At 40.5% G+C, this 14,670-nt stretch overlaps 1 protein-coding gene across 10 annotated transcripts in view; it reads left to right on the top strand.

Moving 5' to 3' along the window:
• TBCE (tubulin folding cofactor E) overlaps positions 1–14,670 on the top strand; it is an 89,043-nt gene that overhangs the window by 53,741 nt on the left and 20,632 nt on the right. For all 10 annotated transcript variants that reach the window (XM_086382839.1, XM_086382831.1, XM_086382836.1 and 7 more), the window contains one exon: positions 12,683–12,868. Coding sequence is in view for 5 of the 10 variants with exons in the window: in XM_086382831.1 (XP_086238957.1) it covers positions 12,683–12,868 (186 nt within the window). In the remaining 5 variants the exon portion in view is untranslated. The remainder of the gene's footprint in view (positions 1–12,682; positions 12,869–14,670) is intronic.

Genomic DNA, 14,670 nt, shown 5'->3' with positions numbered 1-14,670 from the left:
TCTGTTCATGTACTGTTGAAGCCTGGCTTGATGGATATTGAGGATAACCTTACTAGCACGTGAAATGAATGCAAAAGTATGGTACTTTGAACATTATTTGGGGTTGTTCTTCTTTGGGATTAGAATGAAAATTGACCTTTCCAGTAGAGTGGCCACTGCTGAGTTTTCTAGATTTGCTGATGTATTGAGTACAGCACTTTAACAGCATCATCTTTTAGGATTTTAAATAGCTCAGTGGAAATTCCATCACCTCCACCAGCTTTGTTCATAGTAATGCTTCCTAAGGCCCACTTGACTTCAGACTCCCAAATTGTCTGGTCTAGATGAGTGACCACACCATCATGGTTATCCAGATCTTTAAGACCTTTTTTGTATAGTTCTTCTGTGTATTCTTACCGCCTCTTCTTTATCTGTTCTGGTTCTGTTAGATCCTTAGTGTTTCTGTCCTTTATTGAGCCCATCTTTGCATGAAATGTCCCCTAGATACCTCCAGTTTTCTTGAGGAGATCTCTAGTCTTTCCCATCCTGTTTGCATTGTTCATTTAAGAAGGCCTTCTTATCTCTCCTTGTTGTTCTCTGAGACTCTGCATCCAGTTGGGTATATCTTTCCTTTTCTCCCTTGTCTTTTGTTTTTCTTCTTTCCTCAGCTATCTGTAAGGCCTCCTCAGACAACCATTTTGCCTTCTTAGCATGTCTTTTACTTTGGGGTGGTTTTGGTCATTGCATCCTGTACAATGTTATGAACCTCCATCCATAGTTCTTCAGGCACTCTGTCTACCAGATCTGGGATTGAATAAATTCAGTCCCTTGAATATATTTGTCACGTCCACTGTATAATCATAAGGGATTTGATTTGTCATACCTGAATGGCATAGTGGTTTCCCCTACTTTCTTCAATTTTTCAGTGAGAAGCTGATGATCTGAGCCACAGTCAGCTCCAGGTCTTTGTTTTGCTGACTGTGTAGAGCTTCTCTGTCTTTGGCTACAAAGAACGTAATCAGTCTAATTTTGTATTGACCATCTCGTAATGTCCATGTGTAGAATCATCTCTTGTGTTGTTGAAAGAAGCTGTTTTCTATGACCAGTGTATTCTCTTAGCAAAGCTCTGTTAGCCTTTACCCTGCTTCATTTTGTACTCCAAGGCCAAACTTGCCTGTTACTCCAGGTATCTTTTGACTTCCTGCTTTTCGTTCCAATCCCCTATGCTGAAAAGGACATCTTTTTGTGTGTGTTCGTTCTAGAAGTTCTTGTACGTCTTTAGCTGTAGCTGAGCTGTAGCTAAACTGTTTAAGTTCAGCTTCTTTGGCCTTGGTGGTTGGAGCATAGGCTTAGATTACTGTGATATTGAATGGCTTGTCGTTTTTAAAATTGTACCCAAGGACTGCATTCTGGACTCTCTTGTTTACTCTGAGGGCTACTCCATTTCTTCTAAGGGAATCTTGCCCACCATAGTAGACACAATAGTCATCTGAATTAAAGTCGCCCATTCCCATCCATTTTAGTTCACAGATGGCTAAGAAGTCGATGTTCACTCTTGTCATCTCCTGGCTGACGTCCAATTTACTTTAATTCATGGACCTAACTATTCCAGGTTTCTGTGCAGTAATGTTCTTTATAGCATCAGACTTTCACCACCAGACACATCCATAACTGAGCATCATTTCTGCTTTGGCCCAGCTGCTTCATTCTTTCTGGAGATATTAGTAATTTCCATCTGCTCTTTCCCAGTAGCATATTGGACACCTTCCAACCTGAGGGACTCATTTTACAGTGTCATATCTTTTTCCTTTTTTATACTGTTCATGAGGTTCTTGCAGCAAGAATCCTGGAGTAGTTTGCCATTTCCTCCTCCAGCGGACCATGTTTTATCAGAGCCCTTCTCTGTCACCTGTCCATCTTGGGTGGCCCTGCACGACATAGCTCATAGCTTCATTGAGTTATGCAAGCCCCTTCACCATGGAAAGGCTATGATCCCTGAAGGGGAATATTAAGCTTATCATTGTTTAAATGTTGTACAGTGAACACATTCCTGGAAATCAAGCAGCTTCATGCTTTGGTTTTAACAATCTTTAGAACCCCAAACAAATCACACTTTACTGACCTCTAAAATGAAGGTCAAAATTAGATAATCGCAAACTGTTTGCTAGTTCAGCAGTCTGTAATTTTGAAAAGTCAGGATAGAAGAATTGGCATGTTCCTAGAGGCCAGTGGTGATGACACATATGTCACAAGGCCAGCTCAGAATCTGTCAAGAGTTTATGGAGATGAAGGGAGCAATTTATGTGTTTGGAAAGGTGTGGAAACAGAAATTTCTTATCTGTGCCTATTGATGCCTTACCTGGACCATGACCTCACACAGCCTCCAGCTGAGGGAATGTTTGCCGTGGAGCCTGCTCCAGCACCTCCCAAATCATCCATGGCTACATGTCCTTAGTGGTCTCTGGATGTGATGGTATTTTCAGTCTCTGAGTAGTACAGTGAAGATTGCCTCAGTCCTGGCAGATGTGGGATTTGCCCTGAAGTGCTGAAGGGTGCGGACTTGGTGTTTCAGTTCTTACTCTTGAAATAAGCATCTCCTTGTTTTATCGTGTCTCCTAGTTACAGCCTTGCCTGAGCATCTACACGTCAAAATACATATTATCTTATTATAAATTACTTTTGTTTCAATGAAATGGGCATTTTTTATTGACTTTGAAATCCTATATGGGTAGGTAATTGCATTTCAGGTTGTTTTGGGGGCAGTGTAAAAGGGTGCATTGGCTCTGATATGGTGGGTAACCACTGATCTAAACTAAAGGAATGACCTTTTCCTTTATAGTTGTTAATACTGATGTTAATATTCATTTGAACATGGCTTCAACTAGTAAAGATTATGTCAGTATCTAGAAATCTCTAAATCAGACAAAATAGATTATATCACATGCACTTGTTATTAAGTTAATTCAGATCTCTTACTAACTTTATTGGAGTCTTCCTTCATATTTCAAATTTTACTTGGAAAACCATAATTACAGTTTTTTTTTTTAACCATAGTAAGCATTTTAATGCTTTTATGCTGTTTCCATGAAGCCAGAGCAGTTTAACGTTGCCAGATGATAAATGTTCTCCTCTTAGACTTGTGAAATAGGTAAATGACAAAAAGGTTGGTGTACCCGTTTTAAATGAGGCAGGTGAATCAGAAGTTGCCATCTTGATAGCAGAACTCAAGTCTCCATCTCTTCAGAAGCATGTGTTAATATCAAGTGGCCGACATTGTGTTAGACATGCTGTAGCAGTGCAGTTATGTGCTCTAGCACACATGTCTTGTGAAGACTAGTTTGCTGGCCTCTGCACTGTAAGCGGGATATCAGGGTATATTGAATTGGGTGTTTGAAAACCCCCTGCTTCTTGAGTCTCCCTAGCGTCTCAGGTTGCGGGGGTGACACCCTGATGCTTGAGAGCAGACCCTGGATAGGGTGGTTTTCAAAGCCCAGCTCAGGGCGTACATTCTGAACATGGGTGCTGGTAATTTCACATCATGTTTAGTTTCAGTCTGATTTCTGTATAACCTAAGGTAAATATGGCAGTCTCTTATTTATAATGTTTGGTTCAGTTCAGTTGCTCAGTCATGTCCGACTCTTTGCAACCCCATGAATCGCAGCACGCCAGGCCTCCCTGTCCATCACCAACTCCCAGAGTTCACTCAGACTCACGTCCATCGAGTCAGTGATGCCATCCAGCCATCTCATCCTCTGTCGGCCCCTTCTCCTCCTGCCCCCAATCCCTCCCAGCATCAGAGACTTTTCCAATGAGTCAACTCTTCACATGAGGTGGCCAAAGTACTGGAGTTTCAGCTTTAGCATCATTCCTTCCAAAGAAATCCCAGGGCTGATCTCCTTCAGAATGGACTGGTTGGGTCTCCTTGCAGTCCAAGGGACTCTCAAGAGTCTTCTCCAACACCACAGTTCAAAAGCATCAATTCTTCGGCGCTCAGCCTTCTTCACAGTCCAATTCTCACCTCCATATGTGGCCACTGGAAAAACCATAGCCTTGACTAGACGGACCTTTGTTGGCAAAGTAACGTCTCTGCTTTTGAATATGCTATCTAGGTTGGTCATAACTTTCCTTCCAAGGAGTAAGCATCTTTTAATTTCATGGCTGCAGTCACCATCTGCAGTGATTTTGGACCCCAGAAAAATAAAGTCTGACACTGTTTCCACTGTTTCCCCATCTATTTTCCATGAAGTGATGGGACCGGATGCCATGATCTTTGTTTTCTGAATGTTGAGTTTTAAGCCAACTTTTTCACTCTCCTCTTTCACTTTCATCAAGAGGCTTTTTAGTTCCTCTTTTCCTTCTGCCATAAGGGTGGTGTCATCTGCATATCTGAGGTTATTGTTATTTCTCCCGGCAATCTTGATTCCAGCTTGTGCTTCTTCCAGTCCAGCGTTTCTCATGATGTACTCTGCATATAAGTTAAATAAGCAGGGTGACAATATACAGCGCCCATAATTAATATTTGTGACTTTTTCAGTATACAGTGGTAGTATACAGGTTTACCCCAAATGTGTGGCTGTGAACCAGTCATCAGTGTCTCTTTCAGGTGCTTCTTTTTCTCCATCTCTTGTCTTTTGAGGAGTTGAGTGGTTCAGTTAAGGTGATGAACCTTGAAGTTCTCTCTACCTTGTGTGTGGATTTCCAGTGCTTTTTTCTCAACCTAAACAACCTATACTCTAAACTCTTAGAACTGTTTGGGTCAGTATTTTACCCTCAGCTGTTACTGAAAATGTTCGCTTTCTAGGTAATTATATGATTTCTCTGTTCTGGTGATCAAGAAATCTTAAAGTGTGTTCTTCACCACCATGAATAGAATTTATACTTGGCATCAGAGGGGACATGGTATCTCAAACTTTATCCATGATACTGGCTAACTTAACAAATGGAATCTTCTTGATTTACTGTGTGTAGCCTAAGATTGTCATGAAGTATTTTGAAGTTCTTGAATGAGCATTAATAAATCAATATAAAATATTCTCCCTAGGGACTGGGATGAATTGGGAGATGGGGATTGACATATATACACTACTGATACTCTGTATGAAATAGATAACTAATGAGGATTGACTATATACACTGTAAAGCAACTATATTGCAATAAAAATTTATTTAAAAATAAGTAAAATATTCTCCTGGTATGGTACAAAGTGCTTCCAGGGTGGCGCTAGTGGTAAAGAACGCATTTGCCTATGCAGGAGACGCAAGAGACAGGTTTGATCCCTGGGTTGAGAAAATCCCCTGGAGTAGGAAATGGCAACCTGCTCCAGTGTTCTTGCCTGGAAAATCCCATGGATATAGGATTCTATAGGATATAGGCTATAGGCCATGGGGCTGCAAAGAGTCAGACACAACTGAACGACTGAGCATGTGGTGTAAAGTGATAGAAGAATTTTTAAAATAATCACTAAGTGTGCTGATAGGTTACAGGCAGGGTGAATCTCCCTGCCTGTAAAAGGTGAGGAGAGAGATTTCGTTTTCAGAAGCTTTCCATGAATCAGGGCAAAATAGAAATTGTGACATTCAGAAGGAATGTGCAAAAAAAAGATGCCTATCTATTCGCCTTTTTTTTTTTTTTTTCTCTCCTGCTGGGAAAATGAGTTAGTTCACCAGGTCAATTCTTGGTATACGTTAAATGAGTGAATAGTTCTCCCAGGGTGAATGGTTATGGTTGGTTACTTGATCTTGGTGAGAAGGCTCTGGGCAAGCTTGAAACAAGCAAGGTATCAAGATCAACAGTTATCTGATACTCCCCAGGGACCCAGTCTTTCCCAGCACCCAGCATTTAAACCATCCCCAGTTTAAAAAAAGTTTACTATGGTACTTTTGGGCTCTGTTGGTCTCCCTTTACCTTTGAGTAGAGTTGCTGGATTCACTAAATAAAAAAAGAAAATTCACAGTGAAATTTTGATTTCAGATAAGCAGTAAATCATTTTTTAGTGTAAGCATGGGACGTGCATCATACTGAAAAAAGATGGAAGAAACAATTGAAATTCAATTGAAAACCAATTGTTTATCTGAAATCCAGATTTAACTGGGCACCTGAATTTTATCTCTCTGTTGGGCAGACCTAATCTTGATTACAGTGCTTTGTGAGAGTCTTCTATTTCTGCAAGGGCCATGGTCAGGATGTGAATTTTGCTGCCTGCATTCTGTAATTGGTGGGCAGAAGGAGGCAGGACCTTAAACATGCTGAGTGTTTATAAGAAAACAAATTTTGTGCTCTTCCCCCTTCACTCCTTCCCCTCCCCTAGTTTTTTCTCTTTAGACAGGATTCAGGATTTCAGTGTTGAGATGCAACATCTTGATAGTTTTTCTGTGAAATCTTTATGAATTACTAGTTTACCTTTGGAGATTTATGGTTATTGATGGGCACTCATTCAGCTGGTATTTTTCAGTATTTGCAGCACTGTTTTGTTTTCTGAGAGATCTGCCAGGAATGTTGCAGAGGAGACTGACCTTGGATGTGATCCTTGATCTGAAAAAGGCATAGCGTCTACTTTGTAACCATCCAACACCATTCCTAACTCCTTTCTTCTGCCTGCAGCCAAACTAAGCTCTAATAAAGGTCTATTCTTGAATTGTTCATTGTTGTTAAGTCACTCAGTTGTATCCAACTCTTTGCAACCCCATGGACTGCAGCATTGCCAGCCTTCACTGTCTTTTACCATCTCCCAGAGCTTGCTCAAACTCATGTCTGTTGAGTTGGTGATGCCATCCAACCATGTCATCCTCTGTCATCTCCTTTTCCTCCTAGCTTCAACCTTTGCCAGCTTCAGGGTCTTTTCCGATGAGTTGGTTCTTTGCATCAGGTGTCCAGAGTACTGGAGCTTCAGTTTCAGCATCAGTCCTTCAGTAAAAACTCAGGGTTGATTTCCTTTAGGATTGACTAGTTTAATCTCCTTGCAGTCCAAGGGACTGTCTAGAGTCTTCTCCAATATCACAGTTCGAAAGCATCAATTCTTTGGTGCTCAGCCTTCTTTATGGTCCGACTCACATCCACACATGACTACTGGAAAAACTATAGCTTTCACTATGCCATGGAATTGTTCATTACCACAGTTTTTCCCTGGTGGCTCAGAGGTTAAAGTGTCTGCTTGCAATGCGGGAGACCTGGGTTCGATCCCTGGGTCGAGAAGGTCCCCTGGAGAAGGAAGTGGCAACCCACTCCAGTACTCTTGCCTGGAGAATCCCATGGACGGAGGAGCCTGGTGGGCTACAGTCCACAGGGTTGCAAAGAGTCGGACATGAGTGAGCAACTTCACTTTCACAGTTTTTAAAAGTATACATTTAGGACAGAAATGAAAACCATGGTATTTGTTTTGCATTGTTGTTTTCTCATTTATTATTAAAGTGCTTATTTTATTTCTTTACTAAACAGCATTAAATAATAATACCTACTAACAGATCTACTAACTACTAAAATTTGTGGTAGTGAGGAGAGTAGAGACAGAGATGCAGGAAAGGATAGTGCACTGGTCATCAGGACTCCATGATTTTTGGTCTTGGCTGTGCACCTCTGCAGAAGGTCCCCTGAAGAGGGCACAGAACCCACTCCAGTATTCTTGCCCGGAGAGTCCCGTGGACAGAGGAGCATGGTGACCTGCAGTCCGTGGCATTGCAAAGAGTTGGATGCGACTGAAGCAACTTTGCACAAGCACAGCTCATGTACCTCTGTGATGGTCATCCCAGTATCTGCAACTGAAATGGAATTGAATTAGATGAGTTTCTTAAAGTGGGAGCCGAGGTTGCTCTGCATCAGAATCCCCTGGCTGCAGCCCAGTACCACTGAGTGTACATCCCAAGGTGGGTTCTAATAAGCTTTCCAGGTGACTGACTGACTGGGTTGAGTTTGAGAAGTCCTGCATTAGATCATCTCTTAGGTAGATTCCTTTGAACCTTTAAAAATGAGGCTAGCTACGTTTAATGTCTTTAGCCAAGTGATAGAAATGTGTTTTATTAAAACAGAACTGTGTTCTTCACACTAGGATCCTTTCTAACAATTCAGTTCAGTTCAGTTGCTCAGTCATGTCCAACTCTTTGTGACCCCATGGACTGCAGCACACCAGGCTTTCTTGCACATCACCAACTGCCAGAGCTTGCTCAAACTCATGTCCATTGAATTGGTGATACCATCCAACCATCTCATCCTCTGTCATCCCCTTCTCCTGCCTTCAATCTTTCCCAGCATCAGGGTCTTTTCCAAGTAGTCAGTTCTTTGCATCAGGTGGCCAAAGTATTGTAATTTCAGCTTCAACATCAGTCCTTCCCGTGAATATTCAGGACTAATTTCCTTTAGGATTGAGTGGTTTGATCTCCTTGCAGTCCAAGGGACCCTCAAGAGTTTTCTCCAACACCTCAGTTCAAAAGCATCAGCTCTTTGGTGCTCAGCTTTCTTTATAGTCCAACTCTGATATCCATACATGATTACTGGAAAAGCCATAGCTTTGACTAGATGGACCTTTGTTGGCAAAGTAATGTCTCTGCTTTTTAATATGCTGCCTAGGTTGATCATGGCTTTTCTTCCAAGGAGCAAGCGTCTTAATTTCATGGCTGCAGTCACCATCTGGAGTAATTTTAGAGCCCTCCCCCAAAATAAAGTCTGTCGCTGTTTCTGTTGTTTCCCCATCTATTTGTCAAGAAGTGATGGGACCAGATGCCATGATCGTTTTCTGAATGTTGAGTTTTAAGCCAACTTTTTCACTCTCCTCTTTCGCTTTCATCAAGAGGCTTTTTAGTTCTTCTTCACTTTCTGCCATAAGGGTGGTGTCATCTGCGTATCTGAGGTTATTGATATTTCTCCCAGCAATCTTGATTCCAGCTTGTGCTTCTTCCAGCCAGGCATTTCTCATGATGTACTCTGCATAGAAGTTAAATAAGCAGAGTGACAATATACAGCCTTGACATAGCCCTTTCCCAATTTGGAACCAGTCTGTTGTTCTATGTCCAGTTCTAACTGTTGCTTCCTGACCTGCATATAGGTTTCTCAAGACGCAGGTCAGGTGGTCTGGTATTCCCATCTCTTTCAGAATTTTCCACAGTTTATTGTGATCTACACATTCAACGGCTTTGGCACAATCGATAAAGCAGAAGTAGATACTTTTCTGGTATTCTCTTGCTTTTTCGATGATCCAGCAGATGTTGACAATTTGATCTCTGGTTCCTCTGCCTTTTCTAAATCCAGTTGAACACCTGGCAGTTCTCGGTTCATGTACTGTTGAAACCTCACTTGGAGCATTTTGAGCATTACTTTGCTAGTGTGTGAGATGAGTGCAATGGTGAGGTAGTTTGAGCATTCTTTGGCATTGCCTTTCTTTGGGATTGGAATGAAAACTGACCTTTTCTGGCCCTGTGGCCACTGCTCAGTTTTCCAAATTTGCTGGCATGTTGAGTGCGTTACTTTAACATCATCTTTTAGGATTTGAAATAGCTCAACTGGAATTCCATCACCTCCTCTGGCTTTGTTCGTAGTGATGCTTCCTAAGACCCACTTGACTTTGCATTCCAGGATCGCTCTAGGTGAGTGATCACATGATATGGTTTTCTGGGTCATGAAGATCTTTTTTGTGTAGTTCTGTGTATTCTTGCCACCTCTTCTCAATATCTTCTGCTTCTGTTAGGTCCATACCATCTCTGTCCTTTATTGTGCCCATTTTTGCATGAAGTGTCCTTTGGTATCTAATTTTCTTGAAGAGATCTCTAGTCTTTCCCATTCTGTTGTTTTCCTCTATTTCTTTGCATTGATCACTGAGGAAGGCTTTCTTCTCCTCGCTCTTCTTTGAAATTCTGCATTCAAAGGGGTATATCTTTCCTTTTTCTCCTTTAACTTTCTTTTCTTTCTTTTCTTTTCTCAGCTTTTCTTTTGAGAAAACTTTCTTTTCTCAGCTATTTGTAAGGCCTCCTCAGACAACCATTTTGCTCTTTTGCATTTCTTTTTCTTGGAGATGGTCTTAATCACTGCCTCCTGTACAGTGTCACGAACCTCTGTCCATAGTTCTTCAGGCACTCTATCAAATCTAATCCCTTAAATTCCTACAGTTAAAGCAATATTATTTCTGCATTCTAATCTACATTAGGTGTGGACAAATACTGTTTAATTTCACTTATACGAGATACCTAGAATAGCCAAATTCGTAGAATCAGAAAGGACACTGGTGGATGCCAGGGGCTGGATGGGAGTGGGTAGGGACTTAGTGTTTAATGGGGACAGAATTTCAGTTTAGGAAGGTGAACAGTCTGGGAGATGGATGATGGCAAGAGCCATACAACAGTGTGAACGTTGCGTACAGTTCAATTTGTTAAAATAGTATGTTTTATATTATGTGACTTTTACCACAATGAAAAAACATGTGAGAAAACAAAAAACCGAAGTATTCTAGGCAGCTTCTGGTAGACAGTGATCCTCTGATACCCCAGCAGACAACACAGATTCAGAACGTGATTTTGCTGCAACAGAGAATTTAATTTCCTGCATCAACAGTTTCCCCCTCTTTGTAGGGTTATCTTCATCAGCATATAAGTTTCATGCCTTGTCCTGTCTTAAAACATAAATTCCCCTTTCCAATAAAACTCCTCGGAGTGAGAGTAATCTAAGCCCAGTCTCCTCTCACTGGAATTCGCCTCACGGCCCCACCCCAGCTACTTCTTCCAGGGTTACTTTCCAGTTGCTAGATTTTGTGGCAACAGAGATGCCCAGTCTCTGTCGCCTTCCGGGACGCTGCCCTCTCTGGGGTTCTCACGACCTCGGGGCCACTTTTTGCCTGAGGCATCACTTCTGACTCTGGGGTTACAAATACCTTTCACAATCTGGTAATCTCTCTAGAGCCACATTCCAAAAAAAAATGTATATATGTTTATATTGACAAAATTTATCGTCAGTATTTCATCCCCTTTAATTATGGTGATTTATAGGGAAGTTTGATTTCTCTAAGAGTTAAAGGGCATAAGCCAAAATAGTGTTATTGTACAGTTTTTGGCGATTCGTGTATTTCATCATTTATTCTCTACTGTGATCAAAGGATACTGCCATTTTTAGCTGTTTTGTAGGCATACTTGGATTTCCCTTAAAGTTAGGTCTTGTTGCCATGATCCAGTGCTGATGGTGAAATGTAATGTGTCTAAAGATCTGTTTTGAGTCTTTTGAAAAGCCTGACAATAGTCCTTACATATGGCAATATGGTTAATATTTTTATTAAATTCTTATAGAAATTATTGCTAAAAATGGCTATAAAACAATTTTGTAATTTAAAATTATGTAAATTATGGTAAATATAAATTTATATAAAATATATAAATGGTAAATATAAATTATGGTAGGATATCTATACTTTGTAGAATATAGAATATTCATGCTCTAATTTTATCCCCACATTTGAACTTTCATTTAGTTCAGGTTATAATTTAAAAGATTTTGTATGTAATCCTGTTATCCACAAGTATTTTCATTTCTTTGTGTCCTTATTCAATCTTTGTCTAGCCATAGATAAGATTCTTCTGTAGCTGTGTCATGTACAATTTGGATCAGTTTTTAGAAATCTCAGCATTATTCTGTAAGTAGTTTTCTTAAGTATTACAGCTAGAATACTTTAATGACCTCATCTATCTGGTTCACTTAATAGTTCCTGTCCAGCTGGACATTTTTATGGTTTCCAGAATTCCTCAGTTTTAAAAAATGCTATTATATAGACTCTTTGTAAGTGCAGTTTTGTTTTATTTTTAAATTATTGCCTGCTGACAGATTCCCAGGGGTATGATTATACAATCAAACACTAACTCAGCCTTGCAGTCTTTGAATGTTAGGACTTTATTTTTTGCCAATTTTATTGAAAATAGTTTCATTGTTTGCATTTGCTTTTTTTTAATTTATCTTTTAAATTTTCCGTTTTTGGCCGCGCTGGGTGTTAGTTGCGCTGTGAGCTGCTTCTCCAGTTGCGGCGGCGAGGGGTGGGTGCTCTCTAGTTACAGTCCATGGGCTTCTCGTTGCTGTGGCTTCTCTTAATGTGGAGCGCGGGCTCTAGGCGTGCAGGCTTTAGTGGACTCAGTAGCTTTGGCTTGTGGGCTCTAGAGCACAGGCTCAGTAGTTGTGGAGCATGGGCTTTGTTGCCCTGCAGCATATGGGGTCTTCCCAGACCAGGGATCGAACCGTGTCTCCTACATTGGTGGGAGGATTCTTTACCATTGAACCACCAGGGAAGCCCCAAATTTGCATTTCTTAATCATTAGCAAGGTGAAACTTTTCTCCATGTTTTAATACTCTTTCCTGTTTTATGAATTATCTGTTCTATATTTCTTATCTGTTTATCTATTGGGATTTTACCTGCTTGCATCAGCTCTCAACACTTTATGATCAATTGTATCAATTACGCTTTTTAAAAAATATTCCCTTTTATGCTGTTTTTACTTTTTTAGCATACGGAAAATTTTAAAAACCTTCAGAACATTGCCTTACGGCCATTCTTGGTGGATGATACTTGCTTTCTCCTTCTTTTTAAAAATTGTTTAATTGCTTTTATTTGCTAATATATTTGTAAATGTAGACATTTTACATTTGTGGCAGACTGACAATTTATAAAGGATTTTCGTGCGTGTGATCTTATTTTAATATCCCCACAGATGATATTCTCTCTGTTCTATTTGTCTCCATTTCCAGGCACCCCACAGCCGGATCCTTCATTCGTCCACACAAAGTAAATTTTGGAGTAGACTTTCTCACTGCAATTAAGAACCGCTATGTGCTAGAAGATGAACCAAAGGAAGAGGAAACAGAGCAGATTGTTATAATTGGAAATAAACCTGTAGAAACCGTTGGTTTTGACTCTGTTATAAAACAGCAAAGGTAAGTGAAACTGATAATGGTCGAGCTGACTTTGACAGTTTCATCCAAGTTTAGGATTTAAGTTCACTTGACTGTGTGTCAGTGCTGAGAACTTTGCTCCCAAGCAGGTCTCTTTTCTGCACATCACCAAATTGCAATCAGAGGGATCCAAGGATTGAATATTTAGGGGAAATTAAAGTTCTTATTTTAGCACAGGACTTTTCTAGATTGAAAGAAAAACATTGATTTGCCCGTTATTATTTGTACCATACTCTACTGTATTGACTAATTATCACGGAGCTAAGGTTGGCCATTTGCTGAGTCAGGGATGGAAACAGAAGTCTACCTTGTTACCTGTGCCATGTAGCAGGATGGCACCTTCTAAAACCCAGTAGTTCCCGTCTCTGCACACCCTCATCACCTGGGCTGCTTTTGAAACGTGCCGAATTCTGGGTCCCATCCCAGACCTACTGGATCAGAATACCATGGGCTCTTGCTTTTAAAATGCACCCCAAAGTGACTGTGTCTAAGGGGCACTAAATGCATTTTGAAAGTGCTGTGTTTGAACTTTCTCTGCACTTTCAAACTCTTTGAACACAGTGATGCTCTTCAGAGAGCCTCATTGCTTATTCTGATGCACCGTGTGAACCAGAGTAGAAACTAATATTCACACAAAGCCGTGCACAACTGTGTGGTTTGGGTGACTTCCGAGGCTGCGCTACTTTAGTGATGGTCAGTGTGGTGTGTGACCCTGACCTGGGTGAGGCGTCCTAGTAGTGACCCCTGGTGGCCACTCTGGAGAGTAGATTTGCTGCTATTGACACCTTCAGTCTCTGAAAGAGTTAAACTGTGATTCTGTTCAAAATTAAATTCTTTGCTACTTTTTATTGTTCTCATTATTATTATTATGGTGATTTAAACATGATACAGAATTTAACTGCACATGGGCACAAGGTTGAAGAGTAAATACATTTCCTTTTTTAAAATTAAAAAAAAATATATTTTTTTAAATTTTGGCTATACCCTGTGGCTTGCAGAATCTAAGTTCCCTGACCAGGGATTGAACCTAGGCCATGACTGTGAGACCCCGGAGTCCTAACCACTAGACCATGAAGGAACTCCTAGGAAAGTCATTTTTCGATATCTCTGGTTTTTAGCATTTTAAACACACACACACACAAAAGAAATCACGATTTTTGAAAAAGCAGTAACTTGACTATTAATTACAAACAACATACATTCATCGTTGAGGATTTAGAAAATATACATTGAACGAAAGAGTCATGACTAATGCACCACTGAGAGACAACGAATGTGGATGATTTTTGCTTTATAGAACTTGATTTATAGAACTGTGGGGCTTCCCTGGTGGCTCAGATGGTAAGGAATCTGCCTGCAGTGCAAGAAGCCCAAGTTAGATCCTTGGGTCAGGAAGATCCCCTGGAGGAGAGAATGGCTACTCACTTTAGTATTCTTGCCCAGAAAATTCCATAGACAGAGGAGCCTGGCAGGCTGCCATCCATGGAGTCCTAAAGAATTGGACACAACTGAGTGACTAACGCTAACAGAACTATATCCTTCATAGATTTAGAGTTCTTTGCTTAATTTTTTCCATTTAAAATGCAAATATTAAAAAAATTTTTTTACACCAGAAGAGGTACTTTCTCCCCCTGTTGGTTGATCTCTTTCAGAGAACACCATGGGCACTGTGAGTGTTAACAAATTGCCAACAGATTTTTCTCCCCTGGTTTATGAACAGCTGCATAACTCAGATTTCTAGTGAATGACTACGCTTGCATATCAGCGTGTTCACTAATGAGCTA

Source organism: Bos grunniens, chromosome 28 (genome assembly GCF_055505025.1).
Source record: "Bos grunniens cultivar Pamir isolate PY7600 chromosome 28, Bosgru_T2T1.0, whole genome shotgun sequence".
Taxonomy (NCBI): domain Eukaryota; kingdom Metazoa; phylum Chordata; class Mammalia; order Artiodactyla; family Bovidae; genus Bos; species Bos grunniens.
Note: the sequence above shows the minus strand (reverse complement) of the source record. Positions and strands in the feature narration are given on the sequence as shown.